This window comes from Anoplopoma fimbria, chromosome 20, assembly GCF_027596085.1.
Source record: "Anoplopoma fimbria isolate UVic2021 breed Golden Eagle Sablefish chromosome 20, Afim_UVic_2022, whole genome shotgun sequence".
Lineage (NCBI taxonomy): Eukaryota > Metazoa > Chordata > Actinopteri > Perciformes > Anoplopomatidae > Anoplopoma > Anoplopoma fimbria.
In genome coordinates this window covers 5,778,444-5,802,699 of record NC_072468.1, presented here as the reverse complement: position 1 = coordinate 5,802,699, position 24,256 = coordinate 5,778,444, and the positions used below count along the sequence as shown (strand labels likewise).

The 24,256-nt window shown below is 41.0% G+C and overlaps 1 protein-coding gene across 1 annotated transcript in view; it reads left to right on the top strand.

Moving 5' to 3' along the window:
• Nucleotides 1–24,256, top strand: part of LOC129109440 (eukaryotic translation initiation factor 3 subunit H) — a 49,842-nt gene that overhangs the window by 8,661 nt on the left and 16,925 nt on the right. Inside the window, exons 3-4 of the mRNA XM_054621511.1 lie at nt 19,143–19,310; nt 23,525–23,624. Of these exons, the coding sequence (XP_054477486.1) occupies nt 19,143–19,310; nt 23,525–23,624 (268 nt within the window). The remainder of the gene's footprint in view (nt 1–19,142; nt 19,311–23,524; nt 23,625–24,256) is intronic.

Sequence of the window (24,256 nt, the reverse complement as noted above, 5' to 3'; positions counted from 1 at the left end):
CCAATGGTGGCGAAAGGTCATTAGTGTCAGGATGTGTGTGTGGGTGCTGGTGTGCGCGCGCTGGTGAGCGTCCTGGAGTGATGCGCTAGATTTTTCATCTGTCACTCACTTTTTAGTAAACAAGGGTTTCAGAGAGGAGCGACTTGCCGGGAATGCTTGGAAAATTCACCGAACTACAACAGAATTCCTTTTAAGGACTGTTATCTGTCACTACGGAACCAAGTTTCCAAATGGAAACAAGGTGGGAATCGTTCATGTTGTGTTTGTACTGTGTGCCATTTGTCGAGGAAATGATTTTGAATCAACGAGTGCAAGAACTGTTGACTACAGACTGCTCCTGTTTCTGACTATAAAGTGTTTTCAGAAAGGAGTCAGGCGACACGCATGACTTTATCTACGAAATCAACATCTCTCTCTCTCTCTCTCTTCTCCCTCACATTCTTCCTTAATGCAACTAATCACAACAGGGCAACAATCTGTGCTGATGTTCTGGCCAAAAGACAGAGCAACTGTGTTTTCTTAAAGGGAGAATAGGACTCTGAAACAACCATGTATGTGGACTAAATCTTCACCCTAACACTAGACGGCTGTGTTCTTATTAATGTCTTAAATTACGAGTAGTTACAGTCGGGGCCAGTGTGCTTTGGAAGTAGCTGCTCACACTTACGTTGTTGTCACATTTGCTCGGTCTACAACTTCTGTCAGTAATGTTTTCAATCAGCGCTTCATTATTCTTTACCACGCTACCTTTCTTTCTGGAATGGAATGGCCTGAAGTGGGTACATGATTGGGAAACTTTGCAGGAGAGGGGAGGGAAACACTCACATGAGCAGTCCCACTGTTACACCACACGCTCTTCTTGAAGACGCAGTTTTTGATGAATGTCTCATAGAATGTGGTCTGAATCACATTTTTTTTTTTCATTGTAGCACTATTTCTGACTATAGTATTGACTCTCTGATACACGTCAGATAATCCCTGCGCCCCTAGATACAGCTTGAGATTAGGTGTAGTAAGACCCAGCAGAGCAGCATGCACTGTCTTTACCTCCAATCAAGCACCTTGGACACGTTTAACTTACAAGGTCTGCATGTGTGGATAAATCTGTCGCTGCGCTGTGTGTTTGTGCATTTGCCAGAACGTGCGTGCGTGTGTGTGCGCGTGTGTGTGAAACTGCATCATCTTACACTGACTCATTGCCTGCTGGAGGCCACTCAAATCGAAATGAGGCCTTCTATCTAGCTCTAAAAGGATAGATGGACAGGATGGACAGTTACGTGACTGCGTGCGTGTGTGTGTGTTATTTTTTTTGCGTATGTGTGTTTGAGAGTAAGCAAGTCTGAGCGTGTCTGCTATGCTGCCATTTCATCAACAGGTGCCAGTGTGGAGCTGTACTTGTAGAGCAGTCCGTGGAAGCAAATGTGACCAATATGAGTTTGAGAAAGAGAGTAATCGAGCGCACACAGCAGAATCCGCCTCAGATAAAACCTCAGCTGAACCCCAGCCTTCCTATTCCCCATGTCCTTGTGTACTTTGTCCTTGTGTCATTAACAAAATGTATGGAGAGATGTGTAGCACTGCAGACCCTTATTCTCTTGGCATTACGTGCAGTAGAGGAACGCAGGTAGCATCTTAATAATGTGCTTTGGCCCTCTTCTTTTGTTCTGATATGAGCGATAATACAAAGCAGAAGTATCCTGGCACAGAGATTGGGAACAGCTGCATAAGGAAAACTACATCAGAGCTTGCAAGGTATTAATTGTGACCCTCTCCTGGGAGAGGAAAGAAGCACATTGTGGAGAAGAGCTGTACGTTTATCAGCTCTGAAAAGGATTCGTTGCATAAGGGAAGAAATTGCAGTAACATACACTAAATTTAAATCTTTATTATGATCCCCATTAGGCAGTAGGTTTATATTTACATTTAATCAATCGCATTGCTAGTACGGTCGACCCCACTGAGAATCAGCCCCTCACTCTGCAGCTCTCACCTCGTTGTTATAGTGTGCCGGTCCATATGGTTGGCTCGGTCTGTCAGCACATAGTTTACGTTTATTAAAAATGTCACTTCACTTGAGGGTTTCACTAATGTGTGTGGGATAATGAATGTACAAAGAATATCTATGGCAAAGAAAGTATTTGGGTCAGCCATAGTTTGTTCCCAATTGACTGCTGGTTAAGTCTGACCATACGACTATAGTGTGCCCCAAAAATGGCCCCCCCATCTTTTTAAGGAGGTTTGAAAATGTAAATGACAGTTGTTGTCAGGGCATAAAAGCAATGATCTGTTGATTTTTTTTATTGATTTTTTTACGAATCAAGACTGGATAGTCTAACAATGGAATAGTGCTAAACTAAAGAGAAAAAAAAAAGTAAAAAAAGAATTGTGACACACCTATTGGTTAAACAACTGATGAAGCGTTTCTCAGTGCAATTCACAGGCTTATAAGGCATGATTGGGTTGCCTGTTTGACTCGTAACGAGTGATTATATTAAACTAACCATAGCTCAGTACCACTTTTGGTAAATCCCTTTTGATATTCAACCCGTGTCGCTTGTATTCAGCAGCAGACCGTGGTATCCTGAAGGTAGAACTAGAAATTAGCCAGCTCTTTCCCTCTGTTCACCCTCCACTTCTCCCCCCCAGTCCTCCTCCTCCCTCTTTCCCTCCCCTTTTCTGTAACTCACTGCAGGTAAGAAAGCTGCCTACACAATTCTCTCCGACCATTTCCCATCTTACTTCTCTGCAATCACTGACTCTGCTTCCTTTCTCCCATACTTTTCTTCATCCCTTCGTTTATCTTGCTCTTACTTCGTTCTGCACCACATAGTCCAAAACCGAACCCCTCCACTACCTGTGTCCGTCTCTGCCACAACCATAGGAGGATTTATAAAGCAAAATATATTTTGGAGAGCGAAACGATTTCAGCCTCCAACCAATGTTCTGTTGAAGTGTCATTTTATAAAATTTGTGTACTTATCTGACTTTTGCAGCAGAACTTATGACACATTTGTACATGATTAGAGGCTACAATGAATTCAAAATCCTACATACATTCCTTGAAATAAGATCCTGACATCATACGAAATATCTAGGTATTAGTTTTTCTGTGTATGTTGGTGTACATATGTGTATGGGTTTTTTTAACCCCTTTAAACCACACAGCTTCCTTCTGGCCATTCTGCTGCCCCATGCCAACCTGTTGTCCTCTGCCAGAGACAGGTGTTAGGCGCTGCCAGGCTCCCTTTCTGGGCTTCCGTCAGGCTTCACATTGGCTCAGTCAAGAGTTGTCACACTGGTGGAACAGCCAAGTTTTAAGGGAACTTGTTAATGCGACGTGTCCTGATTCCAGTAATTAGATGTGTTTTAGCAGGTAGGGCCATTAGACAGCACATGATGGTCTTTTCTTGACCAAGGAGTGTTTCATTTGAACGTTTGATTTGACAACATATAACAAGGCTGGCGCTATTCCAGTCCTAACAAGGCGCTTAATTAAAAAGAGCACGGAAAGTTACCCTTGATGTATAAACAACCTGTAGTCCTTAATGAGGTTGATTTTGCTGATTGGCACCCTCTTTTCAGTTTATTTGTTGTTTATGTCACTCCCGCTGCCACTGTTTGAATTACTCGGCAAACCCATTAGCCACACAACTTCAGATTGAAAGGCATTTGAGTGGGCTGGGAGATAGAGGAAAAATGGCGAGATTTTTCATGGAAGTTCTTTAGTATCTAGTATCATAAAAACAATTGTCTTATTAGGGACATTGAATATGTTAATAACATGTCGGTATTTGCTTTCTTTTATACATTTAGCAGTTTCAATACTTATATTAGTAACAAATTTTGGTGAGGCGTTACCTTACCAACAAATGCATTGGACTTTACAAGCAGCTTTTGCAATACCTTGTGTGTGCATCAGGCAAAACTAATACAGAAGTGCCATAAACTTGCATTCAATGTAATGGCCAGCAGGGGGCGACTCCACTGGTTACAAAAACACGTCCATGAAAAAGTGACCCTACTTCTCACTTGAGTTATTACCTCCGTAAACATGAGTTTATGGTCTCAATTGCTAGTTTCAATTCTTCTTAAAAAAAGCGTGCTGTGTCTTGCTCTTTTTGGGGTGGGACAAATGGCAGTTGTAGGCAAAACTTTGCATTCTCAGGCCCAATAAAATACATCCTCATGAGGATAATAATAATTAAGCCTTTATTAGTCCCACAATGGGGAAATTACAATTCTCTGCATTTAACCCATCCTGGAGGAGCAGTGGGCTGCTAACACATTTATGCTGATGTTTCTGAAATGACTCTTAATTAGCTCATTTAACAAAGGTAGAGGAAAAAGTGCCAGATATTTTTCATTTTTAAGTTAAATGCGCTCGTCTCGTGCACTTTGCATACAAAATAAAGAAGCTGGATCTATGAAGAACTTTGTGCTCTTGTTCCAGCAGTGGTGGAATGTAACTTATTTACTAGACATTTCTCAAAACAAACATTTTGAATTGACAGACTAACTTAAAACATTACTCATGGCCACATTCAATTTGTAGGTATTTCAAGTCACTGGTATGGCTTACTGCAAGCTGAACGCAACAGGGCAGTCATCAATATTCTTAGTTACACCTGTGACTTTCATGCAGTTACTAGTCAAAATGGGCTGTTAGAAAGGTACATTTTATGCATCTGGCTGCCACATATCTCCAAAGCACAATAAATCCACTGAAATGTTGAACAGTTTCTTAGGTGTTTTTTATTTTTATTTTCTTCAAATGCCTCTGCCAGCTATACATTTTGTGATTGTGGCCAAAGAGTTCAATTTTTGTTTCATCAGTCTGCAGCACTTTGCTCCAAAAAGTCAATGCCTTATCCAAGTTTTGTGAAGCATACTTAAGGCAAGTGTGCCTTTTGATGGAGCTGCAATGTAGATCATTTGAGTGCAAGCAACATAATATTAGGAGTGTGCATCTGGCTAAAAATGTTTACATTGACATAACATGCTATTACAATATATACAATTTATTATTTACATGAATGTGATGCAGGTGCTTAAACCAATAGCACAATCTTTTAAATAATGCATTTAACTTTTTTTTTAGTTTAAAGAGAATAGAGCTGCTGTTCATTTATCACAGTAAAGCAAACGCTAAATCCACATTAATATTTTTCCGTTCTTAAGGAAAGCACTCAAGCACTGTTTCACACATTTCTTGTTCTATTTCTCTCAACAATATTACATTTACTTTAAAAATGGACAGTTTAAAATCAAAGTTTTATGATGTTATGGGTCTAAAAGATTTGGTCAACACACGTGTCACTCGTTTAACCGTGGCTTCGTTAGGGGTTTTAAAACACCACAGTATTGTGGACGCCAAGCATAAACGTAGCAAAAGTAACAAAACGTATTAGTGTGGATGTAGCCAAAGGTTTATCTGTATCAAGCCAAAATGTGCGACAGTAGTGAGTGTTGGGAGGGTGAAGGAGTCTCTTCAAGCCATTGACAGACAAAATAACACCTCAAGTGAAGTGAGTACTCATTCCTAATAGTTCTCATACTAATACTTGTGTTGGGTGATCTATTTAATTAGGTACTTGGCATTGGCTCTGTGTAAGTGACATTGATGTACCACAAAAGCAAATGACACAGCAAATTCTGGGATCAACCAAGTTCAATGAAAAGAGGCCTGTCTGAATGACTGTCACATTTCCCCTTGTTATTCTGCGGCCTGTTCTCAAGGACAATCACAGGCATGACATTTTTATATGTTAGGATTCAGCACAAAACCCACTTTCTGTTTAGGCATTCACTTTAAACTGTTGCATAAATGCAAATTAAATATTTATTTTTATTTTATTATTTTCTAGGTTTGAGTTTATGATGCAGTGTTCAGAAGATCCAGGCAATTCCCATCAGCCTGGCTATGCTAGTAAGATGACATTTGCTAGCTAGCTATGTAACTGAAATCTAAGCTACTGTCAATATCGCACTTTTTTGCCACCCCACATGTTTTCTAGACAACATTTTAAAATATATTTGCCATATCCTAAATTGGCTATCACATTTAAGTATTTCTGACAAAACCATTATGTAACATAGATTTTAGGCGTCTAACTGTGGAGCTTACAATATGAAAGAGGAAAACTGACCTCGTGGTAGAGGGAACGCATGTATAGTTTTGTGAAGATCTTAAACTCTTTGTCTGTGGCTAGCAGGAAAGCTGCAGCCACTGCTTCAGATTCTTTTGGCTTTTCATCCACCATTGTCCATCCAATGGTCCTTGACACCTCCTCTGAATATTCTCCTTCTCTTGAGATTTTAGATGATTCGGTCTCCTTGCCTTCCCTTTATCCTTTCTTTCCTTTATTATTTATAAGCTAGCTAACTTACGCTTTGTGTAATGAAATTCCAAATGGACCAAGCCAGTCTGAACTATACTTGGCCAAGAGTTAGCTTGTGCCCAAGCTCCAGCAGAGTTTTTTTCTGTTTGGATAGTTCAAAGATACAATAGTTTATATTATATATATATATATATATATATATATATATATATATATATTTCCTGTTTAGTGTTGTTTGTTTGAAGTGTGTGAGAAGTGCATTTGCTTTTGAAAATTTGCTACTACTGAATAAAAAGACAGTTCTTTTTAGATTTGGAGCGCCACCATCATAAGGCTTGATTAATTTCCATCTCTAGAGGACAGTTTGTTTGTTTTTAGTTTTAATCCCAAAACGAATAAACAGTTTTTCTCTCAATGGCAATAATGAAGTAATCACAAAACCCAAAATTGTGTGCTTCAGTTGTTAATGACTTAAGATTGTACACACGGAAAAACAGTCCAGGTTGAGACTTTTAATTTCTCACATGTAGATGTATTTTGTTCCTTCTAGTTTGCCAGAATGTTTTGCTAAAAAATGATGATGATATGTGTTGGCCTCGGAGAGCACATGCTGAAAAGAAAGTGTCCACTGAAGGGGATGTTTGTAAAAACAAATTCTAAAAAACTTAATCTTCTTAAACCAAGGCAAAGCAAGGGAAGTGAAAACACAAACGGAACTAATTAAGGCCAATTACATCAGCATTTTCCTCCAGTAGGGTCTGCGAAGTTAGTCTGTGGTTTTTCGGAACTCTGATTGTAGTCTGTGGCAGACATTTTCACGGTGGGTTAATTGAAGTCAGGGGGATTTAAAACGCCTCTGCCATGATCTCTCCGCTCCTCCCTGTATATACACTACTCGGTATGCAGTGAGGCGTGCATGTGTGGGTTTTGTAAAAAGTTGTGCCTCTGCCGTTCAGATAAGGTCTTCTTTGGGGTTAGCCCTTCAATAGATCCCTCTACCTGCCCCAAATGGGAAATTGATTTCCTCCGTTTTTCCTTACCCTCCCTCAGTGAGGCTAATTAGAAATAACTTGGCAGGCCACCTTTTTAGGGGACATATGAAAACATTGAAGATATCATGTGCACTGTTATATGTTAGGATTTTAGGGTACTTTCTCCCAACCTCTAAAAGATTCTTACTCAGTCTTTTGCTCCTTGCCACCCTGTCTCCCAGCTTTCCTCTCTCCATCTCAACCTCTCTATCTGAGCTCTCTCTCTCTCTGTGTGGTGTAGATCTGAGACTGGCTGTTAGCAGCTAGCTGGGCCTGTATCTGCTTTTGAATGCTCACCCGGCGTAATAAATCACGAATGTGGGTCCCCCGAGGGCCGTCACCATCGCCATCAGTTCCACTGTTTTATTCATCCGCTCCTTTGTCTCATCACGATTCTGGCCCACATTAGATTTTTGTGTGTGGACTGTGAAGGGGGGGGGGGGGGGTCAGAATCAGAATGCATTACTGCAGACTGCTGCTAACCCAGGTGGGCTGTAGGGAGTAGGGGGAAGGATGAAAGGTAAGAATGAGTGAACGATGTGACAAGGGTGAGAGCATTGAAGAAAAATGGCTGAGGGTTAGAAGTGTTGGGATGGGGAGATGGAAATAAGAGAACAATATGAGGGGAAAAATTTGAGCAACCAAGCAAAAGGGTGAGAGTTGGGGCATGGGAAAGAAACAGAAAAAGATGGACGGCAAATCTAAACGGCTCTGAGAGAGATGCTGGGGCAAAAGAAAAGTTCAGCAAACCGTTTTTATGACATGTGGTGATCAAAATAGGGGAATGAACAAATAGTGACTCAGCCACTGTGGGAGAGAACTTAACACCAACCAGAATAGTAGGGGTTTAATTCCTCCTTTTAACCTCTATGTTGGCAATGACTTGTTTTTCCTTTGACTTTTTATTAAACTTTTGAATTCCTTTTGCCATCTTTTATGCCTATCCCGTAATGGCTTCATCAAAGTAAAGAAAAATGGCATAAATATGGGTCTTTTTATATAGACTGAACATGTCAGCTTTAACAGCTTTTATAGTGACTAGAGAAGGATTTTACCCTCCAAACTATATATGCTCACCCTACATTCACTGCGTCTTGATGGCATACATGCTGTTAAACTAGGGCTGGGCGATATGGATTTATGTTGATAAAATGAATGGCTATACATGATACATTCCATTATTTTCTAAATAGTGTGCTGTCAAAAGCAATATATCATATGTCATGGTAAATCTAAGGTTGAGACACATAACTGACGGCTCCTTTAATTCAATAAACTCAACAATATATAATCATGCTATTTTCAGCAATTTCTTGTTCTGGATTAATCATCTTAATTGTTATTGTGTTATTAATGTTACTTTGTTAAACAGAACAGACCTGCTTTGCATCCTTAGGGCCATTTTAAGTCCGCTAAGCAGCTTGCCCCGTAAATGAAACCAAAGGCTATTCATTTTGAAAGCGGCCGCCGGTGTTACATCATCACTCACTTTGAACCATTGGTAACTTTATCACTTAGGGACTCAGGGACATAATTAAGTGTTTTTTTAGGGCTGGACCAGGGGTGAGTGGGGGTTGGGGTTCATGGCTGTACACTGAACCCAAAGTGGCTCCTCAAATACTTAGGAGAGGTTAAATGCAGAGGTCAAATTTCATGTATATACCTGGTGTGTATACGGCAAATGTAGTAAAGTTAAGTATTTTTTTTTTTGTATTGTCTCATCTTATCGCTCATTCAAAAATATACTGATATACCTGAAGTCGAACTACCTCCCAGCCCTAAGTTAAACAGGTATTGGCAAAGAGATCAAGTAGATTTGCTCTTTCTCCCATTCAAAAAGATAAACTAGTATACGTGCACATGTGAGCAAACAGTCACACACCATTTCCCCTTCCCAACTATAAAAACAAAGCCCTGTGACAAGCGGCGCTGTCAAATGTGCATATGGTGAACCCGTCAGTGTGTCATGCACACAAAAGCAGCTGCTTCTCGATGCTGTCACTCTCGTTCTTGCATCGCCGAGTGTGTTTGTATGCCTGTTTGTGGCCTAGCGCCTGTGTTTGTATGTGCATGCACGTGTCAGGCAGGCAGCTCTCCGCAGGGCTTGCTTAACTAAGATTAATTGCACCTAATCCACTGTGCCAGGTGGAACATGGACTGCGCTGTGCACTCACACAAACACACAGGCAGTCACAAACCGGCACACACATCCCATTATAGCCTTGCTGCTGGAAATTAGCCTCGTACCTCTCCTGACACCCCGGACCAGACCACAACTCGATACCACCATTTACTTCTCGACAACTGGCACATTTATCACTGTTCCCTCCGTCTGACAGAGGAACGCGTGGACGGACAAAATGCCATGACAGAAGGACAAGCTATCTGTTCTTTCACATCAGCACCAGCTGACCTTGACAATATGGAGATAGAGATAGTTCTCTTTTAGAGGAAAAGGAAAGACTGTGCTGGAATGGAATGTTTTCCCGAGTAAGCAACAGAAGTTAACAGTTGTGATTTTAATTCGTTTGCATATGCATCTGTACAATGGGATATCCTTAAATGACACCATGGCTAAACTTTTGCTAACTACTAATATGATATTCATTTTCCGTAACCTGCTTATCCAGTTAAGGGTCGCAGGGGTGCTGGAGCCGATCTCAGCTGTCAATGGGCGAAGCCAGGGTACACCCTGGACAGGTCGCCAGTCTGTCACAGGGCTGACATATATAGACAGACAACCACAACCACTCACACTCACATTCACACCTACGGGCAATTTAGAGTCTTCAATGAACCTTAGTTGCATGTCTTTGGACTGTGGGAGGAAGCCGGAGAACCCGGAGAGAACCCACGCTGACATGGGGAGAACATGCAAACTCCACACAGAAGGTTGTCTGGCCCGGGAATTGAACCCGGGCCCCTCTTGCTGTGAGGCGACAGTGCTATCCACTACACCACCGAGCAACCCTAATATGATATTACAATCGTTTATAATTATCACCTTTCATTGATGTATAACATGTGTTTTTTCAGACATTTGTCAAAGGTCATGTCAAAGGTGTGCTTTCCCTTGTGCCATCTCTCTCACTCCCTATCACACTCTCTCACACTCTCTCACTCTCTCACACACACACTAACACACACACACTAACTGATGCTTGCTCCACTCAGTGTGCTCAATTAGCAAATAGCATTCACAGATGAAAGACATGCGGTCGCCTTTCTTGTACCTTTCACAGTTTCTCCTTCTGCGTCTCCACCTTTCACTTCTCCTCTCCACCGTTTCTATTTTCTGTTCTTCGTGTATGTCATAATGACCTAATTAATCTTGTGACTGTGTTGTCATGCAAATACTGTATCTACATCAATGCTTCCCCACCTACTTGTGCGTGCGTGTGTGTGTCAGATGGTTCATCCGTTCAACCTGCCAAATATTTTTGGAAAGGGACTGTTCTTTTTCTAAACAGATTCCAGTGACTGCCTCTAAGATGGTTCTGTGTACCAAAGCATCTGGTGCATCAGGTTAGGGTTTAGTGTTTGAGAATCTATAATCTCTATAATTTTGTATCAGCTTTGTGTAAACGTCTAACCTCAAGGGTGCAGGGTACAGACTTTTCTCTACATTTGGTGATGTTAGATTTATTGCACTTGAGAAAAACTTATTTCCTTTTTTCCCCCATTTCTGTTTATTATTGAGATATTGTTTTCACTTTCTAGCTTGATGATTTTTCAGTCCACAACGATGGAGCTTTCCCCTAAAAAATGAATTATATTGACCCAAAAATGAACAGGGCATCAGTGAAACAGTGTGTCTTCAGGGGTGGAGGACATTACAGTTCACCAGTGGTTTGTAATGTGATGAATGGACTCAGTGGAGGAGAGAAATGCCTTAATATCATCAGGTATGCTGCGCTAGTGTTTAGGGACTCCCGAGGAGCAGCAAGGTTAAAGGAGGCCGGGTTAACAATAAAGCAGCCGTGGAACAACAAGCCAGAACAGGCAGCTGGTCTCAAGACCTTCAAACGTCAAGATTTACTTTATTCTCCAAACTAGAAAATACCAGATGTAGTGTATTGTTTCGTTGCATAGGGGATAAAGTCCAGCCAGGTGTGTTTGTAGAATGCTTAACAGGATTGTCACAGAGACTTTTGAAGAAAACTGGGGAATCAAAATAAACGTGTAAACACAGAGATGGTAAGAACCGCTCTCTGTTTAAATCTTACAAAACAGCTCGGGGTTTGTGTCCAGGTTGTCAGTTGTGTTGAATGAATTGATCAAGAATGTGGAATTACGGTCGCTGTGCTGAGTCCTGAGGGTGAGATTGAAAAAGTGGAGAAGGAGCGAAACTACACACTTCTCCACTCAGCAAAACGCTGGTAGACAAAGGTGTCTTTAGACTGTAATGCACCTGAACATTTGTTTTGTTATTTTCTTGGGTCTGAAGTATTTATAACATGACAAGATGAGCATTCTTTACTGTCACCACTGAGCACCAACAGCGAAACATGAGGGAATATTCATTTAGAGCAGCATGCAAGGCTGTCGGTCCTATCAATCATCCAAAATGGCTGTTTTGTGTTTTTCAGTGTCAACTTTGTTGTTTCTTTTTATTTATGTGTGGGGTAAGCGAGGTAAGAAAGCAAACCTTTCTTCTTGACTTTTACCATGCTGAACACAACCACTACTCTTTAGAATGCACTTCTATTGCAGCTGTGTATTTCTGTTATGAAACCAGGCTTTGAAGAGTTTTTTTTTTTTCCTCCTCATCAAATGGTGTCCTCTGTCCGTGATACATTTAAAGCCCATCATTCTACCTTTTTATTTTACGACCACGAGAGAATTTTCAAGAAAATATAATAAGGTTATTTTTGGATGAAGGGTCTGATTGGACTGTCTAACTTCATTTGAAGCTATTCAACATTTCTACTCACCAAAATGAGGAAGTAGAGGAGGGAAATGAAGGGTAAAGGTAATTTGCTCACCAATTTCCGACCTTTGACATCCTTTTATTTGATTTATTATTTGATTTGATTCATCTGCTTAACTTCAAGTAAGTGAATATACACCTTGACTGGTGCTGACTTCTGTGTGTGTGTGTGTGTGTGTGTGTGTGCGTGTGTGTAAAACCGCAGCAGGCAAGCCCAGTCGGCCAGTCAAGGTGGAGATTAGAATGTGTTGTGACACACAGATACAGGCATCCTCACATTCAGAGACACATACGCACTCACACACATCTTGCTGCCTGTGCTGAGATGTTGTGGCCTGCAGCAGCATGCGAGGTCTGATGCAGTTCACCTCTTGTGTCATTGAGTATTAAGAGTTTGGACTATCTGTCTAGTTCATTGCAGAGAATATACACACACACACACACACGCACACACTGGTAGTGCCGTGTTGATTATGACTCTTAACCTAATTGCCTAAGGTGAGGAATTTAGCTCCCAGCTGATAACTTACCTCCACTCCACCACAAATACTTTCGATGTACAGCTCGCAGTACATGGCATCCTCTGGCTTCTCACATCTCACACTTTCTCTTTTCCGTTGTGCTTTCTACACATATAAGGACACACACTTTTATAATCGTGTCCCGTTTCATTATTCTCTCTTGCCCTTACTATTTTGAATACACTTTCATTTCGTCTTAGTCTTACACCCCCTGTCCGCTCTCTGACGCACACAGACACTCGTACACACCAACACACACAGACAATCAAGCAGCGAGAAGGGAATGGGCAGACTCATTCCGTCTGGCCTCGGGACCCAGATTGATTGATAGGAGAGTAGGCAGGGCAGCAGAAATGAGTGAGGAATAGCAAACGGTGGCGCATGCTCCCACCTCTGTGCCTTGATGATATTGTGAAATTGGCTATTCTCAGGCTTATGCTGTCGTTAATGTCCACAGAATGTTAACGGCTGTCTTGGTAATGAAACAATGGGAAGCAATATGGGGTTTTTTTTCCAACAGAAAATATAGCGGGCTTGTGATGTTAGGTACTGCATTTTTTACGATGGCTTAGTCTCACCCTGGACAGGACATTGACATGATCCAGATATCAAAGGTATTGTAATTCGACCACCCTCCTCAAAGGTCTGTCACCCACTGTAGCTGCTAACGTAGTTAAAGAATGGGAGAGGGAGAAGGAAACGCACAGATGTCAAGCTGATCTGCTTGTTGTTCAGTTCAAAATCCTTCTTTGTACTAAACATTTTTTGCGAATATGGCTTTTCATGCATTTGTCAGAACGTACACTCTGATCATCAGTGCACTGCTTTAATTAAATCGGACATCTGTGAGCTACCCTGCCATTAACTGGATTCTTCTGTAGTTGGACAGAACAGATGCTTTGAAGCTGAGGGTAAATGCTTCACTTAAGGTCACCTCCACCTCGATGGTAGCGAGAATTTAATTCATTCACGTACCACCGTTCAGATCACCTTAACCAGAACACAGACAGCTGTCTTCCCATCACACTCAGCCACTTTTGTCTTTATATTGCCAGAACGTACAAACACATTCCTTCGCTCTCTCCTTGTTGCGTATGAATGTTTGATTCTTGAGGTCATAGTTACTTTGTTGTTGGTCTTTAATGTCTTTTATCATTATACAGCTTATTTTTTAGCACAAAAAAACTCGCACACAATAAGTCAGTCAATTAAGTGATAAACAGAAGAAATGGATCATTCTCTTTCTTTGCCATTGTCTTTTTATAGCATTCTACATGGTTTCCGGCAGTCGATTTAATGATAACCTGCTTTACAAATACAATTATTTTAGAGAGTTCTCTGGAGGCTTACGTATTTCACTATATTATGGCGTATGCCTACACGTATACCCACGTACATCAGAGGGTCACACAGTCTTTTTTTCACAGCGGCAGTTCTTGGTTTTTGGAACAAACAAGGTAGTGATCCTGTGGCATTTACAAGGCTCTGTGTTCTGTATTAGATCCATGGTGGATGAGCTGGCCGGCTTGCCACTGGCGTGTAGTCTCACTCAGCCGAATCTCAGTTTAGCCATCAGGCTGCATGTCGGTCCGTTGCCTGTGTCGCCCGTCTATTTCTCCCTGACCTGGGTACAGCGTGCAGTAGTTTGTTTGCAAGTCCGCCTGTCTGCTTTAGTATGGAAGTGTCATCAAGATAGTAAGAATACAAGTCAGTCTCCTAACAGCCTTCAAAATATCATTCATATATTTTGTGTGCTGTAGAATTGAATACAAATTAGTTACAAAACTGTACAATGTCTGAAAGTGTTTGTCAATTATTCAGTGTTCTACATACAGTACGGAAGGATAATTCATCACAATAAATATTTGGCACTTTCATATTTCATCAGCATCAGTTTGCAGTAGTATCAGTTTTATTAATGTATATTTTAGAGTTTTGGAAGTATGAAAAATAAAAGTGTAACGATTAATTTGAGCAAAAGTTTACAATATTTGATGTAAAGCCACTAAATTGTTTGCTTTAGCTGCATTCCTAGGACTGTTGTTTGAGAAGAGCATAACTCACCTAAAATCACAGTTGGAAATAGAATTATTCAAATACAGTTATTTTTATCTCAGAGGAACCTCAAGCATCACCATTTGGCTCAACTAGCTGTTTCTCTAACAAATTGGAAAATTATCTGCGAAAAAAGCTAAATGTTGGTGTCCCTTCAGAATAATCACTAATTTCAGCCAACAGTCTCTTTGTGTGGGCATTTGGTAGCGTTCGGCTGCTCAGTTTACCTCCCAGCTCAGGGAGAACACTGTTTAGTCCCATGTTCTTTGAATTTCTTTGGAACCTACCTGGCGCTTTTGAAATTCTCAGCACTTGAGAAATGACACCATAAACTCTGCTAGATGCGTGCCTTTTCACAGTCCAGTCTTTTGAGTTTAACAAGAACCGTCGGAATAAACCAAGACACAGCTTCTCATTTAAAATAAATTACAGAAACAACTTCAAAGTCTTTCTGAAATCAGATTAGCAGGTTTATTTAAAAGCAAATCAAAAGATTGCAAGCTGCTCATATTACCACTTACCAAGACACTGTCACTTGTTAAGTGGTTGATTTAATCTCAGTAACACAGTTATTCATTCGTTTCTTTTGATGTGTCGTCATACAACTTCACTAACGCGACTGTACTCTCCTCACTGCCTCAAAGGGAACATTTTATGTGGATGTCTCATATCAGTGTTGATGGTAAATAATCTTCGATTGAAGCAATAAATTCTTCAACGCGTGTCATATTCCCCAAGTAATCTGAGTATGCAGCTGCAAAATCTGCTCTTCTTCCATCCGGCGCCGTCGTTTCATGTGAGTGACGTAGTTGAATTCAAGGAGGAACTACAGACATTTCAGCTTGGATTTCTAATCTCCGCCTCTGGGTAGTGAGGGGGAGCGCATTCTGTAGATACCTCTTAAAACCAGAAGGTCCTAAACCTGTGTTACGGTCTATTGTGTAAATAAAGGAAACAAAAACAAACAGGTCTCTTTGTTTATATTGCAAATAAGCTACTTTTCCAATAGCAAAAATTGACCCCAAAGTATACAGCAAAATAAATGCACCTAAATGGCACAGGCTGAGGCTGCTTTAGCAGTGCAGAAGGTCATGGCCAGTGAGGACCCTGGGCGCCAGAACCACTCGTGCATTGCATCCTGGTAAATGCAGGAGAACTACATTTCTGACATTCACATGAAATTTATTTATTTTAAAAGTAAATACAATTAATTACAAAAGTCAAATAGATTGAAAGCACTGTCAGACGGGAGTTGGCAATAACATGGCGCTGTATCTACTAGATTGACATCGACTGGAGGGTGGGTATGTCACGATACGTGAAGTGAATAGTTTAACCGTGATGTTATAAAACAAACTGACATGGCGTATAAAGAAGTTGTCCTCGCATTCAGGTTATAAAGAACTGGGAAGGGAGGTAGCGGTTGGATTAGACATGAGAGATAGCTGATTGGTTTTCCTGCCTCTGTTGTCAATCCTCCAGCCTTCAGCTTTCACTTCAGAGACGGATCACTTTGTGCACAATTTCCCAGCTAATGATATGCTGCTGGGGCATGTATACGCATCAGTGCAGCTTGAGAGGTAAGTACCCATACTGATTGGCATAGAAGTGCAGAGACCGATACAGTAGTGAGGTGGCAGGAGGGCTTCCCTCTCTAATGGGCCCCGTGTATGGACAGAGACGCTCTCCGACAGACCAACTCCTCCTGTCACAAACACTTGCACAGATCCGTTCGGGCCCCTTCACCCTCTACTCTGTGACGGGGTGAACTCGGTTTGTAGTCACGCTCACAGCTGAATGAAGCGCCCTTCTTTAAGGTGTAGTGTATAGATACAGCGGCAAGCTTCAGAACAAACTTTCCTCTCTCCAGTAGAAGGAGGAACTTTTGTCATTTTTCATAACCATGGTTTTGTATAAGCATCTTTCTGAAGTGGCAATCAAAGCCAATGACGACGAAAAATACAACTCTCAAGCTTCTTTGTAGGCATTTTGTTACTTTATTTTATTCTGGTAAAAACCTCTTATTGTTTTTTGCTTGGTTTTTGAAACAGTCCCTGTGAGTCAAATATACTTCATGGAGCCCTGGGGCAATATGCATAGTCTATCTAGGCTTGAAAAGGGTGTTGTTGAACCTAAATACATTGTAACCTTTAACATTTTAACACCTGTATGTCAATATTAAATATGTCTCTTAGTTTGAGCAGATTACGTTTGTACAGGTAGTGGCATGGAGCCTACATTTGTACAGTGCGCGTTCCATGACTTGCACAAAATGGCGTTGCACGTTGCCAGTAAGGGCAGCTGGTTAAGTCGGCAACGATGTAGACTTGCTGTTGGAGTGTTTTATTACCCATTTCCACTCCGCGCTAATTGGTTTTGGTTGGTTTTAATATGGCTGACTCTCCATGCGAACAAATGGAAGTGGGTATGAAGAGGATGTAGAGGCCTCTCTCCCTTCCTTATGCTCTCTCTTTTGCTTCCTCTCTTGCATTACTCACCCACTCCATGTTTTAATTCTCACCTACTTCTCATTTGTCACAGTAGACGCACAATTTCAAAGAAGACACTTAAATATTTTTGCACCTGCTACCCTCCACCAGCTATTTGTTATAGGGTTTGTTACTACGCTTAAGAATCATTGCTAAGAAACAAACACACACACACACACACACACACACACACACACACACACACACACACACACACACACACACACACACACACACACACAGTGCCTGACACCCCTCCCTCTGTGGTTTGTTACAAAGTTGCTACACGGTCCTCAATCTCTCTTTTCCCCCTGATATACCCAATCTTCCTGAATTCCTTTCCTTGCTTCCCATTTCCTCCCCCCTGTATTATCCCCTACATCTATCTCTGCTTGCTTTTATCTCTCTGACAATGTCAATCACTAAATAAAAAGGCCAGATAAGGCTAGATTGTTGCAGCCATCCATCCCTGCAGGACAGGCTGTGAATAGGGCCCCCTTTGTCCGTCTGTCCTCATCCAGTGTACCAATCCAGATGTTCAGTGTTTTTTATTGTCAGGAGGAAGAGGCACCTCAGGGCTGCCCATCTCCTCTTGACGCACTCCTTCAGGAGTTGAATGTGTAATTGTGGGCAGACCATTGCCGTTTGTTTCCTGCGTGGAGAACAGCAGAGGCAGTGGAACAAATGACAGCGAGTGAAAAATGTGTTTGTGTTTGTGGGAGGTTGGTTAATGACTGAACAAGTTAATGCAAATAGGCAGAAGGTATTGCATGCGTGACTGCTCTCTCTGTGAGTGCTACATGTACTCTGAGAGGTCAAATCGCTTGAAGTGACTATGAAATGTTCATATATTTTGAATGAACTCACTCCCTGTTTTACACAACACCACCACCAGGAGTAAAATTCAGGCAATTAGAAAGAACACTAAAGAGAATATTACATTTTTCGTCACTCACTCCCATTTCTTACTATTTTCCTTTTCTGTTTCCACCTGATGCCTTTCTCTTCCCCCCTGTCTTTGACTTTAACTTTTTCCTATCTCATCACGGTCATCCACCTTTCCATCGTCTTTGCTCTTTTTCTTTCCTTCTGCTTTCCGCCCCCATCTCTTCCCCCTCTCCAGTTTGTTCTTGTTAACAGCCCCAGCAGGAGAAGGATGTGCTCTACAGGCCGGGGTCTAGGGGGCCACAGCTGCCCAATAACACCTGATTTATCAGCCTCCTCCAGCAAGCCTGCATGGAGATGCTGTTTTGCTCTCTTGCTTTGGTTGTTACTTACAGCCGGCAAGGCAGGTTGTTTGTATTTGTGGCTGCCCGTCCTTAGGATGTGTGTGGTGTAATGAAATGGCTCTCCTTGTAATGTATCTAGCCTTCTCTCCAGTAGCTGAAGCCTGTCTGTGTATCTATCTTTCGATCTGTCTGTGTTTGCCAGGATATATTCTCTAAAATGAGGAATGAAAGTGCGACTGGTGGTCCTGGTTGATGTTTGTTTTAGGAATCTCAACCACAACTACTTGATAACAGAAGATGAATCTTTAGTTTTCCTCTTTTTCGTTGCATTTTTCTTTCGCGTCCATGTTGCTCTTTTTTTCTCACCTCCTTCTGTTCCTACACCATGTCCAGTTACAGATGGAGACACCCCCCCCCCAACAAAAATTCCCCAAGCTGATTTTAATGAAGTTCATTCTGAATTAAATGTGTTTTGTCTCTCTCCCTTTCTCTGTCCCATTCCTCTGTCTTTCCCTCTCTCTCCATTTCTACTCCTCTCTCTGCCTCTAGTCCAGTACCAGATGGAGATGATGCGTTCACTGCGTCACGTCAACATTGACCATCTGCATGTGGGCTGGTACCAGTCCACCTACTATGGCTCCTTTGTCAGCCGAGCGCTGCTCGACTCCCAGTTCAGCTATCAGCACGCCATCGAAGAGTCAGTTGTACTCATCTATGGTAAGTAGACCCACACAGAGGACTGGATTTATTTTCACTCACTACGATGTCATACTCAAATAAATGAAATGCTGTATATGCAATTGGTAGGGCACAAGATAACCACTCCAAAATGTCTCTAGGAGCGGCCTGTCACACATAATGTGGTCTCCAAGTCCTTTAAAAAGTTTGGGCAGGGCAAAGCATAAAGATAGATAAGATAAAAAGTTTTGTTTAATTCATAATCAAATACATTGCAAATAACTGGAAGTAAAAGGAATGCCCAATTTTGTTTGTAATGTTACACCCAGGTGGCAACCTCTGGTTCTGTAAAGTAAAACAATGCACAAGTGCTTAATCATGGCCTTTAGGGGTGACTCCTCTGGTTACAAATATTTACAAAAATATATTTTGAAAGTAAAATTTGAATCTGCGGTGTAATAAGTCTGTCAGGTACTACAATGTTTCCTTCACAGTGAATGGTAAACAGTTGAGATGCATATTTATTTTATTTATTAGCTGGTTTGAGGGCCCAAAGATAACGCTATCTCGATTAACTTTTCACCCAACTGGGAATAATGGTATTGGTAGTAGTAAAAGAGGTACTCTAAACTTTTTCTGAAGCACAACTATAAATACTGCATGTCTTACACCTCAATATTCCTGCGTTGAGGTTGAAGTTCTGGCAACAATTACATAGACTTCCAGTTTCAAATGTGTACAGAACCCCTTTTGTCATAGTTTTTGAACTACCCGCACAAAACACAAAAACATTACTGGGGTATGCAGTTGTTTCAATGTTAATTAGGTAGAACAAAGTTCAGTCCAGAATATCAGAGGGGTCCACTGACAGAAGGCAGGGAAACATAGACAGGATTAACAAGGTAGCTGGTAACCACTAACATGATATTGTATGACTGCACCTGCTTCACAGTAAAGACCTTTAAGAGCTGCCCATAATCGCTGCACCACAAATGCCATCCCAGATGGTGTAAGCTTTCTTTCAAATTACAGCAATATTAAAACCTACATGACAGCAAATTAAAACCTGTCACCCTTAAACAGTGTGAATTTAAATCCTCAGTGTCTAAATAAATTATGATTCATTACTACATAACCACTACAAGTGCTCATTGACATCAGAGGCACTATATCAGTACATTACATGGATTGGGCACAAAAAGTATTTAATTTGTGGCTGGTTTCTATGAGAGTAACTCATCTTTTATGTATATTCATTGTGCTGAAATTTGACTCGGGCATTACAGACTTTTACAAGCTGAAGATTTGGTCAAAATGCCAGATGCTTTCAACATGGTAGTTCCTGCCGATATTGCCTACCTCAGCGTTTACCTCCTGTAGGTTTATGAACTGAAAAATAAGTACGGCCAGAGTGACGCAAAAAGTCTTAGAAGCTCACTGACCTGAAATCACAGTCCTTCATTTAAACAGCTTTGTGTTTATCCCCTCACTTCAAGTCACGAATGAGGCAGCAACCCGAATTATCATTTTAAAAAATGATGAAAACAGCTTTGAATTTCATCAATGTTTCAGTGCCGGTGAGTGTTAAGGAACTCTCCTCGGCCCTGTTCTTTCCCTCCAAAATCACTTGAGGGTTGTCATGTTCTTAGATTGTACAAATCCATGACAGGCAAAGATTAATTTTAACCAGCTGACATATGAACCCCTGTGTTCTAGGCAGGCAGGCAGTCAGTCCTTTCTCATTCTAAACGAGGGCTCCTGTTAATGTCAGTCAATAATGCAGCGCTTAATGGTTCAAACCACCTCAAAGGAATCGACATTATCTCTCTTGAAAGACAAAGGGAAAGAAAATTGATTTATTTTCTCTTCTCTTGGTCATTAGCTCACCGGTCATTTTATGCCGATTGATGAATCAATCAGGTGCATAGCTGGCAAGTTAATGGCTTCCGTCCAATGATAGCGTAGATTTATAGTTGGCTGTTTAACCAATTGGTTAAACATGTTCGCAATGACGACAGTTTCTCTTGCATGAGGTGAACAGTTGAAGAGGTTAAGATGGACAAAGAGTAACTACACTATCTCGTTGCAGATTCTGATTTTTTAAGTCAGGGACGTATCTATATTTATTTATTTATTTATAGATATATAACTTGAATTAAATTTTGGAACCCAACAAATATGGTCCCAAATAGATCCTTGTCAATTTAAGGACTCTGTGTCAGCAATGTTCTCTAATTAGATTCAATTTCTCTTTGTGCAATTTTGGCATTCACTTGATTTTGGTGCTTGTTTGGCATTTGCGAATGAAGACAAAACCGAATCTGATAATGTGTGCAATTACACGTATTGTAGAGGCTAGCCTTACCTGGCAGAAAAGGTACATTTTTACCAATTCAGGAGGCTCCTAGGAGATGGATTTTGATTTAGTTACCAAGCTTCCTATGAATAGGAGAAAGTTGTCTTAATCAAGTGTGGCTGTCACCAACCAGTCTCAGTGGAGATTGGCCAGCATGAATTGAGATTGGCTGTAGCTTGTTTGGGAGCGGCTGTGCTGTTGGAAAAAGGCTCATCACAGTTGGCTCTTGGGAATTGTATAAGTCACACAAACATTTCTGGTAGACTTCAGTTTGGTGGCTGTCAGCCAGTCGGAGCCGCTATTACCACTTTCTCTCTTTCTGTAGCATGGACAGGAAAACTGGAATGTGGAATAGAATTGGACGACTGAGCCTTTCCTCTGAGTAGCTCTAGATTCTTTTACATTTCCCTGTAGTTTTAAGTGTTTCTTTAGCTTGACTCTTGAGTTTGTTGAATTGGTTTAATATAATAGAGAGCCTGCTGTGTAAATGTCATTTTGCAATGGACAGACCACTAGCTCCTCCACTCCCCTCCTACTGCTCAGATTTGTACGCCTGAGTGTTTCCCATCGCTAAAATGGATAGAACAGAATTCCAGTTAGGGGAGAAAATCAATCAAGTGAGCGATCTAATGGGGAGGGACATGATCTCACCTGATTGATTTTTATGGTAGCTCTTCTCCAGCTAGCACCTTTTTAACAGTACTTTCTTTTTTTACTTGTCTTCACTGAGGACACTTTTGGTATTCAGATCAATTACACTTCTTTCTCTGTTTGTACTTAGTAACTTAACACTTTTGAGGTGTGTAAAAATAAGAGTGTAGCATGTAAATACTCTTAACTGCTGATGCAGACACACACCTCTGTATTTCATGAATACAAAGCAAACCTAATTATTGCTGTTGTCGTATAATACAAATTCCAATTGCAGATCTAGCTACGTTTAATTTCAGAGGGAGTTTTTCATCACTAGGCCCTTGGTGAAACAACACATTAAGCAAATGGTTGAGTCTTAGTGCACCATAACACTGAATGATATAGGTGTTAGGTAAGGTATATAGTTAAGATGATTCAGGAATCCTCTACAATCTGGTGGAGCAACTCTCACTCCAAACATGTATATAAATGTGGAATATACAATGTATGTCTGCAGATGACTGGAATATTTTCTATGCTGCTGATTGTTTACCAGACAAAACCTTGGAAGCCAGAGGAAAACAGACTGGATTGTTTGCTGAAGTCAGATAATTTGATTTAAAGGAAAACTTCACCCATAACTTTACCATTTGTATATTAATTACTCACTGTGTGCTACCTTAAAGTAATGAAGAAAACGTTGTTTTTCTCGCAAGCCTCCACGGTGAATAGAGAATACAAAAATGGAGAAAAGTCTTGATGAAACAAAGTAAAAGGAAACCAGTATAACAACAGCAAAACTATTCCCCCTAATTCACAACCTCTCACACAACTTGTCCCGGATAATCCAAGGCTCATTCATCTTGTTGTATGCACACTACTTCCAAAACATTTTCTTCCCAAACACACATGCATTCTACATAAAACCATACTATTTAAAACACTTGAACACTTCAGTCTCACGCTTGCACAGGTGGGCTTCTCATCTGGAGTGATACTGACAAGTAGCACGCCTGCTTGTTTAGGCAAAAATGCATGTGTGTGAGAGTTTGTGAAGAGATGTTTTGCTGCTGTGAAATGCCCCCCATTACTTCCATAATCAAGAATTCATCCAGTTTTTTTCATTCACCACGGCGATGTGAGAAAAACAAAAATTCAAGGTAAACCAGGGTGAGTAATTTATATACAGATGGTCATTTTGAAGGTGAAGTATTCCTTTTAAAAAACAGTTTTACATTATTTTTCATAATTCTTTTCATTCTAGACCCTATAAAGACGGCACAAGGTTCCCTGTCCCTCAAGGCCTACAGGCTTACCCCCAAACTCATGGAGATCTGCAAGGAGAAAGATTTCACACCTGAGGGGTGAGTAGTTCAAAGCAGAACACACAAAAAGAAGACACTTTATGGAGGAACTCCATTAACACATACGCACAGAAGTTTAGATGTTTTCATTTGTGCATATGTAGACTCATGGGCTAACATAGCGGTTGCTAGTTTGGCTGTTTGCTCTTTTGACTCTGCTTATTCATTGGATGCAAATATAGGCTGGTGCATCCACAGGGGAGGCATTTAGTAGCAGTTGCAGATTGATGCTGATGATGATGATGATTTATCAGTTCGCCCTTGCCTGTCAAACAAATGTACCATGTTTACGCCTTTTCTGACCGCAAGGCTTATCGTAATTGCTTTTAAATTGCAGCTAAAAGTGAATGTAATGAGGGGACTATTTTCCAGGCAGTTCAGGGTAGTCCAAGTGCACAAACTCACACATGCATAAACACGCACATGAAGACGCGCACTGACAAATGCAAGTAAACCGCTCCATGAAGAAGTCCCAGGGGTATGAAATTGCTGTCCATTCAGGACATCCCGATATATGTTTTTTTTAATTCACTAAAAACAGGTTTGTTTGCAGCGACAAGGGACAATTTAACCGCATCATTTAATTTCCTTTCCCATTTCCTCTCTAGTTATCCACCTTTGTCTCTATTGCC